At 36.6% G+C, this 12218-nt stretch overlaps 2 protein-coding genes across 5 annotated transcripts in view; one reads left to right on the top strand and one right to left on the bottom strand.

Moving 5' to 3' along the window:
* The window catches only part of LOC107683813 (Cbl proto-oncogene, E3 ubiquitin protein ligase), a 41391-nt gene extending 32004 nt beyond the window's left edge, over positions 1-9387 (bottom strand). For all 4 annotated transcript variants that reach the window (XM_016479847.1, XM_016479848.1, XM_016479850.1 and 1 more), the window contains exons 1-2: positions 8872-9387; positions 1348-1595 (exon numbers count right to left, since the gene is read on the bottom strand). In XM_016479847.1, coding sequence (XP_016335333.1) covers positions 1348-1595; positions 8872-9018 — 395 coding nt within the window. In that variant the 5' untranslated portion in view covers positions 9019-9387. The remainder of the gene's footprint in view (positions 1-1347; positions 1596-8871) is intronic.
* A 1618-nt stretch (positions 9388-11005) lies between these two features.
* Positions 11006-12218, top strand: part of drc12 (dynein regulatory complex subunit 12 homolog) — a 2763-nt gene continuing 1550 nt past the window's right edge. The window contains exons 1-3 of the mRNA XM_016479851.1: positions 11006-11134; positions 11259-11324; positions 11430-11549. Coding sequence (XP_016335337.1) covers positions 11065-11134; positions 11259-11324; positions 11430-11549 — 256 coding nt within the window. The 5' untranslated portion in view covers positions 11006-11064. The remainder of the gene's footprint in view (positions 11135-11258; positions 11325-11429; positions 11550-12218) is intronic.

Raw genomic sequence — 12218 nt, 5'->3', positions numbered from 1 at the left:
GACCACAACTCCCATGATTCCACACTCAGTCACGGCGTCATCAAACTACGCCTTTGTCTATTTGTTTATTTTGAATACACGCCCTCCAGCGGCGAAAATTACATATTGTGCCTTTAAGCATCCACTTTTAAATCATATTGTAGAGTCATTCTAGTTCAAACATAAGCCAATAGCATTTGAAACACATCACATTGGGTTCAAAGGTTTAGCAGGCCCATTAAACGTCATTTTCATACACAAAAGAAATGCAGAATATGATTTTCATATATGACATACACTGGCATCTATGGGCTGGAAGGCTGTGCTAAGAAAATGAAAGGTTGTGTGTCCTGTGCACTCTCAAATCTCTGTGCTCATGCACTATAGATATTAATTCTTTTCGCACCTGAATTAAACATCATCAAAGGTTATGATTATGCACTTTCAAAAAGTAGTTTCAAAACAGATTTGTGCAGGGTCTTTCCTTGATTTTTTATTGTTGTATTTTTGTTTTAACAAACTGGTTATTGTAGCTACTTTGTTTTACTATATCTCTTTTATCTTTGTATTTTGATCTTTTCTGCAGAGCAGCGTGTATCTGAGCGCGCGCGTCCGGTTTTGTGCGAGAGCAAAGGAAATCCGCGCGCGAGCGGAGAGATTTGCGCTCGCGCATTGTATTAATGTGCTTTCGCGATACAATAATGCGCTCTCGACATTTGTCATTAAAATAACGCCATACATTTGTAGGTTGCATAAAGACGATGAAAAGTGAGGCAGGAGAATATGAAGATGAATAACAAACGATATGAGGCTTTTAATGAAGGTTACACCTGGAGACTCTACAACTGACCTTTTACTTGCAAGGTCTTAGCCTCACTTACGCTCTTCCTTTTGTGACTGGTCCTATTTGCATTACACATTCTTCCTCGGTCCACTCACACGAGCCCGTTGTTTGCAGGAGAAGCAGAAGAACCACAGGCCTGATACGATCTCAGACCACTTACATGCTCTACTCATTTGTATCTTTGATATACGACTTGAGCTCCAGTTTAACTTAATGTAACCTCTACTCAAATTCTTTGAAGAGACCGGTTTCACATGATTCGAGGACTGACGAACCATGTTTTGCTGCTTCTGCTTTTGCCTCCCACACTGAATTAATATGCAGGACATTCTAAAAAACACGAACTAGCTCAGGAAACATCTGAACAGAGCTGGCTTGAGATCTCTGAGCTCTGATTTCACACCTAACGCAACGCTTCGTCAAATGGAAAATGCTAACACCTTATTTGGTCACTATAGATTGTACTTAACACATCTCTTTGGTCATCTGACATGTTATAAATAGAGATGGTGTCAAAAATTCACCTGGGTTGAGAGTTCTCCTCGAACATTCGCTCTTTGCCGTCTTTGAACAGGCTTATGGTCTGTTTGGTCTTCTTGGTCAAGTTCTCCATGAAAACGCGGAAGTACTCGTTGTCACCCAGTGTTTCCATCTTGCCTTCGTAGCGGGATAGGATAGTGCGGAGATGCTGGTAGGTGTCTGGTAACAGGTCCAGGATGTACGGAGGACTGTTCTTCAAGGCCAACTTGGGGTTCTGGCATAGCCGGACCACCTACAAAACAGCAGAGAAAAGCAGATGATGTTAAATATGGTATCTTTTCAAAACAGTGAGCAGCAAAAGTGAAAATGGTGGGTTGCTACAATACTGAGAAAGCCAGAACACAATTCTTCCATTAATAAATAAAGTTAACAAGAAAAGCTTTATTATTTATTTGAAATTTTTCTATCATACTAGACTAGTCTGTACTGCCACTTTTTTGCATCCTTGCTGAATAAAAGTATTTCTCCTTTCCAAAAATAATGGGCTAATTTCTTTCTTAACAACTCTAACTGACCCTGAAAGGTAGTGTACACAAAAGATTGCAATAGCATAAAGCTAATTTGCTCATAAACTCGTGTTTTATACTATGATTCACTTCATTTTTATTACAGAGCTTTTCACAATACATGTCGTTTCAAAGCAGCTTTACAGAAAAACTCATAATATGTGTGTCTATATTTGTCTGTTAACACAGCAGCCAACAAGCTCTGTACAAATATTGTGATACAAATATTCTGTACAATTCTCCGAAGGCACATTAATTTGACTATCGATCAAGAAAAGAGAACTGCAAACTAACCTCATATCCTCTGCGGGTCAACGTTTTGCAAGTTTTCTCTTGCAGTGTGAGGGAAAAATAAAAACTACACTGACAGGGGCTTTAAAACTATTAACCGAACCATAAATACACACACAAAACTTTGAAGGTCACACACCAGAACATTCCAGAGAGAAGAATCTAGTCCAAAGGATTTTTGTGAGCTACATATGATGACAACTGTGTTTGCACAAAAGACACAGTTCTGCAATATACAGGACTATGCTGTCATCTCAATTTCCACAACATTTACAGCTGGTGACTGGGAATGACACTGTGTACTTTGCAGCTATAGGGGTTTAATGCTTGAGATTAATGCTTGAGAAAAATGCTGTTTAAAATGGTATTGTATACCATGGTATTGTTTTCTGTCAACTCAATGAGAAATTAATGTGTTTAATAACTGTGTTGGCCTACTTTTGCATTAAACACTTAGCATTTAAAAATAGGAGTTTAATAAAGTGTAAAACTATAAAGGCTTTATTCTTTTCTATTTTTAATTAATCTATTTCTACTTTATATAAAATATTCATCACAAAGAAATAAGCCTGACATCAGTGCAAAAATAGCCTGATGCTACGTAACACTTGTGTTAAAATGTAGACTCAAAACAGTAAAACTAGATGTTAAAAACATATACCAGTAATTCCAACTCTTAATTTAGCCTATTTGATTAAAAATTAGGGGTGTAAATCGGATGGTTCGTCACGATACCCAGCGATACGATATTTGCCGATACTTCAAAGAATTCTCCGATACGATTCGATACAGGAGAATATCGAATGATATATCGATATTATTATACTATATACCTATTTTAAACAACCATCTACATTTTTATTAACTCACAAATGCAACCAAAACATATAACATGAACATGTATCTTAAATTTTCACATACTGTTCCTCAATTGGGACATTCACAACAAAAAAATAGGTCTACAGCTTTTTTTTTTAAATACAGAAAAAAAAATTGGAAAAAAAAAATTTAAGTCACACACAAGATCAGTAATCTTAAGATATGACAACAGTCAAGACAGTCTTTCAGGTTTCTGTGCTAAAATATGCAATGTGTAAAATAATGTAAATCCTCATTAGGAAACAACACAAACGAGGTACTCCAGTTGTAGGAAAAAATATATTAATGAAGAAAAATAAATAAAAAACTATTAAAAAATAAAGCTGTTAAAACGTTATTTGTGACTTTTTTTTGGCTGCTACTATGGGCTCAGTGCTAAAAACCTCACAGATAACCAAATAACAAGCAATAGCAGAAAATAAATACACAAATTAAATAAACAGTGCTTTTCAGGTTTTTCAGGTAGATCTAAAAGAAATGTTCAGGTACAGAAGTGTAATAATCAAATGTAAAATAACACTGCATAGTCTTCACTGTATAGATTAAATATAGATTAATCCTTATAAAAGTTGTTCAGTCAAAATCAGTGAGATTTTTTTCTTTGACAGAAGTTTTCTGTTAGTCTGCTTTCACTTTAAGAACGAAAGCACGGATCCAATATACTGATACACATGCGTTTTCTTTCTCGACTGTTTACGTTAAGACATACAGTAGTCAACATTTGAAGTGGATCAAACCCTTTCATCAAAGTTGTCCTAAAACCAAAATGTGTTCTTGTCTTAGGACAACTTTGATTAACTTTTTTGATTCACTTCAAATGATGACGACTGTAGACCTAACCGACTGTGTTTACTAGGATATTCGCTAGCGCTGGGCGGTATACCGGTTCATACCGAATACCACGCACCGCAGCCGATTCGTCAATAAATGAGTACAAAACAGCGTTTCCAAGCACCTGTCGCTTACTGATTGTTTGGAATTATAAATATGAGCGTAGTTCGTCTGTCACATGCACTTTTTTGTTTGTTGTTTCTTTTAGTTCCTCAAACACAGGCAGTGCGCTGCATGAGACAAAAAAGTAATATAGCCAAAACAACCGCATAGCCGCTCTTTAGTGTAGATGCATGTTGATTTTATCAGACGATGCCGCGATTATAAATGAGAGTGACTCCTGGTTAACATGTATTAAAAGGGGTCGTGTTTAGTCACTATTTAGTGTGGTATTTTTTGACAATATTCACTCATCATGACAGTAAAATAGGGCATTCTAAGTCAATATACTGCAGTATTTCCTCTCTCAATCAGTAGAAAATATGGTTAACACCCGGTCATGCATGAAAAAAAAATAATACCGTCATGTACCGTGAAACCGGTATAATTTTGAAAAATACCGTGATATAAATTTGTGGTCATACCGCCCAGCACTAATATTCGCCAAGGCGCACATGTTGATGTCATTTGGTCTGTATTTGTTCATCCATGCACAAAAGAGCAGAAGAGAGCTCAGTTAGGTATTAGCGCGCTGTTGATGCGTCTGTCTGTATGACAGGATGTGTGCGCGTCACTGCGCGCTGAAAAAATTTCTCACAAGCGCTCGACAATTCCGTCAACTATCCAGAGCGTCTTTTACGCTCTTATTGTCCCGCCACGATGATCTTATTGTCCTGTTGAGTTTGAACGAGAATGCACGCATTGGCGGTAATGCATAGACGGACATTGGTGAACATGTGGACAGTGTCAAAATAAGGTGCCTATTTATACTACAGATATCGATATTTTACATGTGGCATCGATCGATACATCGTATAGTTAGACATTTAATCGATGTATCAATCCATATCAATGGATCGTTACACCCCTATAAAAAGTACAGAAAAAACAGCAATTTTGTAAAATAGGCTATGACTATTTAAAATAACTTTTTCTATTTGAATATACTTCTTTATAAATTGTATTTATTTCTATGATGGCAAAGCTGAATTTCCAGCAGTCATTACTCCAGTCTTCAGTGTCACATGATCATCCAGAAATCATTCTAATATGCTGATTTGTTCATTTATCATCATTTGAAAAGTTGTGCTGCTTAATACACTTTTTTCTAGATTCTTTGATGAATAGAAAGTTCAAGAGAACAGCATTTATTTAAAATATAAATCTTTTGTAATATTATGATCAGTTATGATCAATTTACTGCATAATACTGGCAACGGAGACTCAGGCAAGACCATGGAGAATGCTCAGAATTACAGAATAACAAAGTGGCTTTACTGTCACTGTCTTTATTGTCATTTAATTTGTTCTTGCTGAATAAAAGTATTAATCTTTAAAAAAAAAAAAAAAAAAAATCCCCAAACTTTTTAAGTTGCATACCAATTGTACAGTGAAATCTTTACACATAGCGAAATCGCCACATACATATACATATGTATATATATATATATATATATACATATATATCAACCCTACTGGAGGCCACAAAGCTGTTAAAATCGTCCAAGAAAAAAACCTCCATTCCAGACAAGAAATCTTTATGATTAAGTGCATGGCCTCAAACCACTTCATTAACCAAACAACTTAATGGCTATACTGCTGGTCCAATAGGCTTTGCTTTAATTCAGACATAGTGGCTCTCTTCTGTCTGGACTAAAGCTACGTATCATCACCTTCTGAACTCCTGATTAAGACATGGGTGGGAAATTTGAGGAAACGGGAAACTGCTCAAATGTCACCACCCCAGCAGTTCGAGAAGTGCCGTGCCACGGACGCACGTTCCAGCAATAAGTGTCCGGTGCTGCCTGCAGCTGCTCAGAGTACTTGCAGCCGCTCTTATCTATTTTGTCTTCAGCACAGGACCAGCTGTGATTGGGGGGTGGGGGGTTGTCACCATCCAGTCTGACTTGTGCTCCAAAGCTTCTGGATTTCATGCACCCCTAGTCCTGACAGCCAAAAGATAAGACTGTGGCGACAGGACGTCCCGAGAATTATCAGCAAACATGCATACATCTACGTGTTCACGTGCAGACGTGTGTTCATTAGGGCTTCCAGCGATAACAAGAATTCAGAATAATAATACGAAAGTGCAGAGAAAAGTCCGCTTGGCTTCAAGCATGAGAAACTATACCAGGAATTCGATTAAAATAGACATCATTTAAAATGCACCAATGCAATAACGCACTCAAAAGATGCAATAGTGTCATTTAGAGTGTTAAATCTGCATTCATAGTATAAGAACAACCTTATCAAAGTATGCAAATATACAGTCAACAACAACTACAATTGACACGTAGTTTAATGATTACTAAACCTTATGAGGAGACTAAAGTGTAGATAATTTGTGTTTGTAAATATGGTGAACACAACAGATGCATACACGGGGAAAACCCATAGTCAAATACAGAACTTCTATATTAGAGTTTTTGACTGTTTTTGCAAGGTAAGATTCACAGGGAACAAGCACAACTTGTGTTCTTGTGTATTTGGTAAGAGGTTGAATATTTACAGAGTATTTACAGAATATAACTAAATGGATAACATGAAAATGTTAACTTTGGATAATAAATAGCAAAGTCATGATAAACTTAAAAGTTTAAGTCATATGAAGAAACATTTCTTTCAGAAAATACTGTTTTGCAAGTGGAACTTCTCCTAATGTCACATTTCCTGAATCACTGATTGTGATGTTCATACTAAACAATCATTTAAAGGTTTCATAATCTAAGTCAGCAGACTTAACATAAAGTGGAAATGTACAATGTTATGTTGCAAAAACAGAGATTCACTTATGAAGGCAATGTGATATGTCACATGTGCACTAACCAAACTACCCAGTGTGAAACTAAACAAATAGGAAGTTGCAAAGTTATCAATCAGCAAGCATTATATGCTCTTCTCAGCAAAAATTAAATAGTCTTCCTTTGTAACAAGCATCTCAAAATGTAAATTAAAAGCCATCTTTAGTATCTAGCATCAACAGGATAAGTTTAAAATGAGCCCCCTGTGACAGATGCACCGTTTTGCTCACGTATCAGTGTGTAGATCACAGGAAGTGTGAGGTCAGTAACCACAACTTTTTTTCCATGAACTGCAGCTTTAACTTTCGTATTGTGAGGCAGCAAATTCAACAAAAGAAAACCACTCTGGTAGACAGATGTTCGCATAAACGGTTTAAGTTTTAAAGTTTTACTAGACAAGCTAGAAAAAGATTCTCTTTCAGTTGATTAAATTCTTAGCTCATTTCTTAGTATATTAACTCTGTAAAGTCTGAGACATGAAAAATATCTTTCTTTGAAGTGGAACACTTTATTGAAAGTGTATTTACAGTGTAAAAGTTTATTTATTTATTTTTAAATCTAAAAAAATAAATATAAATAAATACATAAAAAAAAGTTGCATATGCGTTTTATGTTTTGTATCATATTTAATACATTATTTTTTTTTATGGCTCATAGTATGATATAATGAGAATATGGTGCTCACACTTGAAGAAAATACCTCAACGTTATTCAAAGGCATGAACTGAGGAAAAATATGAAATTTGGTGCAGCTGCTGTTATCTATTGCCAAATTCTGAAATTCTGATGTATAGTAATCTACATCAATAATAGATCTTTAAAATAGTATAGCAGAGCATTTAGGCTACATAAAATGCTGAGCTGCTTCAGTCCATTAAATGTTCATTTTAAAATATTAACAATATAAAAGTTATTCTTGTGTTTACTTCATAAAAACCTGAACAACCTGAAGGTGGACATCATTTCAATTTGACTAAAAGGCGTTTTACTTGCAAAAAAGGTATGAACTATCAATCAGAGGGCAGAAGGCATGTAGCAGATTGTGTGTGAAGTTTTGATCATGTTGATAATTTAGAATTCTTAGAAATGCACATATCAAATGATACAGTAGGCTTTATACGGTTAATCAGGTGTGAAGTAAGGACTCTGTGCCTAGCAGCTACACCCATACCTGATCATAAGATCAACCCTACTTAGATCTGCATTAAATCCCAAAACAACTAGCTTTTAATAAAGCTGCATATTTAGCTTCATATGATTGGGACACAACCGTTTATATTCCACTTAAAACAGATTCCAAGTACTTAAAGGTAAGAAAAAAACTGATATGACACTTCCTGTTTATCCCAAAAAATCTACATAGAAACAGGAACAAGAGCAGTGGTTTGAAAGAGCAGATCAATCCACCAACTGCCCACTATCCACGTCTACACGGAGTAAATGCAATTTAACCAACTGACTGACCAGCAACAAGATCAGTAACGTCACACACTGGTTGCTTAACCAACTTTGGGATTTCCACACTGGTCATTTGAGCATCCTGAAGGAGTCACTTTTGAAGAGATATGGCCAAACCATTCCTAGTCGTCTTACCATATAAACAATATTTAACGTTAACGTTACCGGTTAAAGAAATGCCACAAGCTATTAAAGCTAGCACAACTAGCACAGGACCCTGTACCACATTCACGAGTCCTACTAGGCAAGCTGTGGTGTACGAGTACGGCAAATGACCTACTCTCTAAAACGAGATATTCCCAGAGTATTTGGCCGGCTGAATATAGTTTTTTAGCCTGCAAACCACTGAGCTAATTGCCTTAGCAGAGCTGCCCTGCCATATTGCATTAGGACTCCTCCGTGCAGGCCATCCGGCTAAGCTAACAAGAGACCGAGGCTGCTAGCTACAGCGTCTCTCTCTCTGGTATCTTTCTTTTGTGTTTTGATTAATAGCCACCCACCTTATCCATGCATTTCCAGCATTTCTCCACCGTCTCTCTCTCTCTGGTATCTTTCTTTTGTGTTTTGATTAATAGCCACCCACCTTATCCATGAATTTCCAGCATTTCTCCACCGTCTTTTTGTCCACGGCCCCGGGCTGGTGATGGGGGTGGTGGAGATGATGGTGAGGCTGAAAAGCGTCCTTCATCATGCCAATAAGCCCCCCACCTTTCTTCAGATTTCCTGCCATATTCGGAGTCCGGAGTGGTCTTTTCCTAGTCAAAATATAACTGGGATCGGATACCCCCCGGTGAGGACAGTGCCCGAGTCCGGTTCGGTTCGAGCGAGGGTCCGTCAAGGGGGGGGAGAAGCGCTTTATCGATGCAAGACTCCCATTAAATCCCCCGTGCAGGAAACCACCGTTTCACGCTGTGTTGTATACGCTCGGCTAGTGCGGCGGATCCCGTTAAAAACAACGCGTAAAAATAGGTTTTGATGGGTGTCTGGACGTGGAGGAACAACTGCTTTCACATCGACACCCCGTGCGCGATGTTCCCTTTTCCTGCAGCTCTCTCTTTCTCTATCTGTGCGCTTCTGCAGAGCGATGTCCGATTCGTGATCGAATTGTTCATTTGAATCGGATCTTTTAATAAATCAACTGGTTCGGATCGTTTGAATGAATCGGTTCACAAAACTGGTCGGACTGGAATAGTTAAAAAGGTAAAATTAAATTAGGATGGTGTAATATACGTGCATACTATATTTAAGATCGAAATCGAATTGGAATTATCTTCGGATCTTCTATCCGGAAAGCTGACCCTGACAATGTTCAAGCGACAGCTGAAAACTCATCTCTTTCGTAACTATTTAACTTCATCCTAAAAAAAAACAAAACAAAAAACTTTGTTTTCTCCTTTCTGCAATCTTTCCCTGTCTGTAAATGTAAAATGATTTATATGATCATAATCATTGCTACAATAATCACATGAAAATGACACATGCAATTACAATAAACACAATCAAAACATAAACACAATAAACCTATGATGACTATATATAACTTTGATTTAGTTAACGGTAATATTAATCAAAAAAACATTACAAAAATCACTTGCAAATACAGAGTGTTGAACAAAAAAAAAATCTAAGAAAAAATTTTTTTTCTAGAGTAAAACAGAGTAAATATTTTTTAAGAGAAAATAAAAACCTACAAAGAAATATTGGAAAGTTTCAAAGCCTGGGTGTTTAGGGACCACGTGATGACCTAATAGCGAAGTGACGTACAAAAATGGTTGAATCGGTTCTTTGAGGGGACCTGTCCGAAAGAATCGATTCGCTGAAATGAATCGGACTTCCCATCACTACTTTTGCAACGGGAAGTTCAGGCTGAGCAAGTCAAGAGCCCTTGCAAGCAAAAAGCAAGGGAAAAAGCGATCACTCACGTTTATTATAAACCCAGCACAGATTGTCTTTCTCCATATGAAAATGCAATATTAGATCGCGAAATAATATCGTATTAAATTAAGATAAATAAACCAGTTTGGGAAATAAACACCGCCTTCGACCTTCCTGTTCCGCCTGTAAGACCTCGCCCTCTTTCATGTCTCACATTTTCTCCGCCTCCGTTTTTGCTCCTCTTGCGAATATACGAATCCTACTATGGTGAAAAGCACGACTAATGAATATTAAATAAGGCACGTAACCGGAGCACTAGGAAGGTTACCAAGCAACGTAAGCAATGGCGTAGTTAATATTCATGAGCAAAGTATTTGCAGAAGCAGCGTACTTTCGCAGCCCTCTGGGTTAAAGAGATTAATTATGCAGATTTATTTTTTACACATTTTACGAATTGGTCTAATATATGATGCTTGATTCGCTGATCATTTCTTATCATTTTAGTTCATATTCGCTTTACAAGTATCCAAAAACGAAATGGAAAGAAAAGTAAAAACTTGTGAATAAGAGTTGCCTCTACAGAGCTCCACGTCCTGTACTTAAAAATGAAATAGTGAGATTCTCTTTAAAGAATATAAGCAATTCAGGAATACCTCAAAAGACTTTATTGTCCATAAAACAAAACGACGCGCTTAGCAACTATACACGCTTCCAGGCAACGAGCCGGTAACGTAGTGCAATGCGGATACGTAGAGCAACCGTAATTGGCATTCCGGAGAGGTGATTGGCTAACGTCTCTCTCTAACCACGCCCACGCTGCAAGGCGGCTCTGTATACACAATACAGACACAATGAAACTTTTCCTTCAGTTCGAAACAAGCAGATCTAGAATCTTTACACCATGCCACCAAAAAAGAAAGGGAAAGGAAACAGCAAAAAGGACAAGTCCAAAAAGAGCACACCAGAAAAAGGTGTTTTTCTATAAACTATAACATTATATTTTATAAACACAAAATAATGTAGGAGCTACTTAACAACAGTAGCCCCTATTTTATTGACATGATATATTTCCCTTTTTTTCTAATCATTCTACAGATGATGGACTTACAGAGAAGTATCGGAGAAGTGCCTTAGACGTGGCTGTTTTAAAAGAACATCTTGGTAAGGCAAATATTAAATTGGCCTGTTCTAGGAGTTGTTGTCTGTTTGCTGATGTCCAGTTCTATTAAAACATTAAGAAAGGAACTACTCTACAAATCTCATCAGCTCTGAGGACCAGTATAACGCGTCAGGCCACAGCAGTGAGAGATGACTTGAAAAGTCAAATCAGAGATCTGGAGCAGGTGCTCAGGCAGGAACGATCAGACATGAAGGACATCTCTACAGGTCTGTATAAAGCGTATTTCTTTATTCCAGGTTTATTGATATAGCACACCTGCATGAAACAATGTGTACTTCATAACACTCATGTTTTATGCTGTATTGTTTTGGAAATACTTGAATGAAAATGAAAGTGCATGTTGCAGTCTACAGAACAACATTTTTGCTTTTATCCAAACAGACACTCTATGTCTCAAAAGGTTTCACTTAATTAATATCTTGAAGCTTCCCCACAGATCCTGGTGGTACTGAAAAATCTTTATTTCTAACATATAGATCAAATTAAGTTATAGGCAGTTTCATAGACTTCATTATTTCATAAACTTGCTCAATATTTCTGAAGACACCTAATGGACTTTAGTAAAAATTTTTTGAAATTACATGATTATTTGATCCACAGCATGTCCTAAAATTAAAAACAAAAGTTTGGATTGAAAGAAAGCAGCATTTATTTGAATAAAAATACAGTAAAAACAGTTATATTGTGAAATATGATTACAAAGATAACTATTTTCTATTTTTAATATATTTAAAAATGTAATTTGAATTTTCATCAGTCATTACTCCAGTCTTCAGTGTCACATCATTGTTCAGAAATCATCAAGAATCATTTTATTATTATCAATATTATTTATAAACACATATATACATACATATATATATATATATATATAT

The sequence above is a fragment of the Sinocyclocheilus anshuiensis genome, unplaced genomic scaffold (genome assembly GCF_001515605.1).
Source record: "Sinocyclocheilus anshuiensis isolate Anshui unplaced genomic scaffold, SAMN03320099.WGS_v1.1 scaffold2925, whole genome shotgun sequence".
NCBI classification, from domain to species: domain Eukaryota; kingdom Metazoa; phylum Chordata; class Actinopteri; order Cypriniformes; family Cyprinidae; genus Sinocyclocheilus; species Sinocyclocheilus anshuiensis.
Note: the sequence above shows the minus strand (reverse complement) of the source record. Positions and strands in the feature narration are given on the sequence as shown.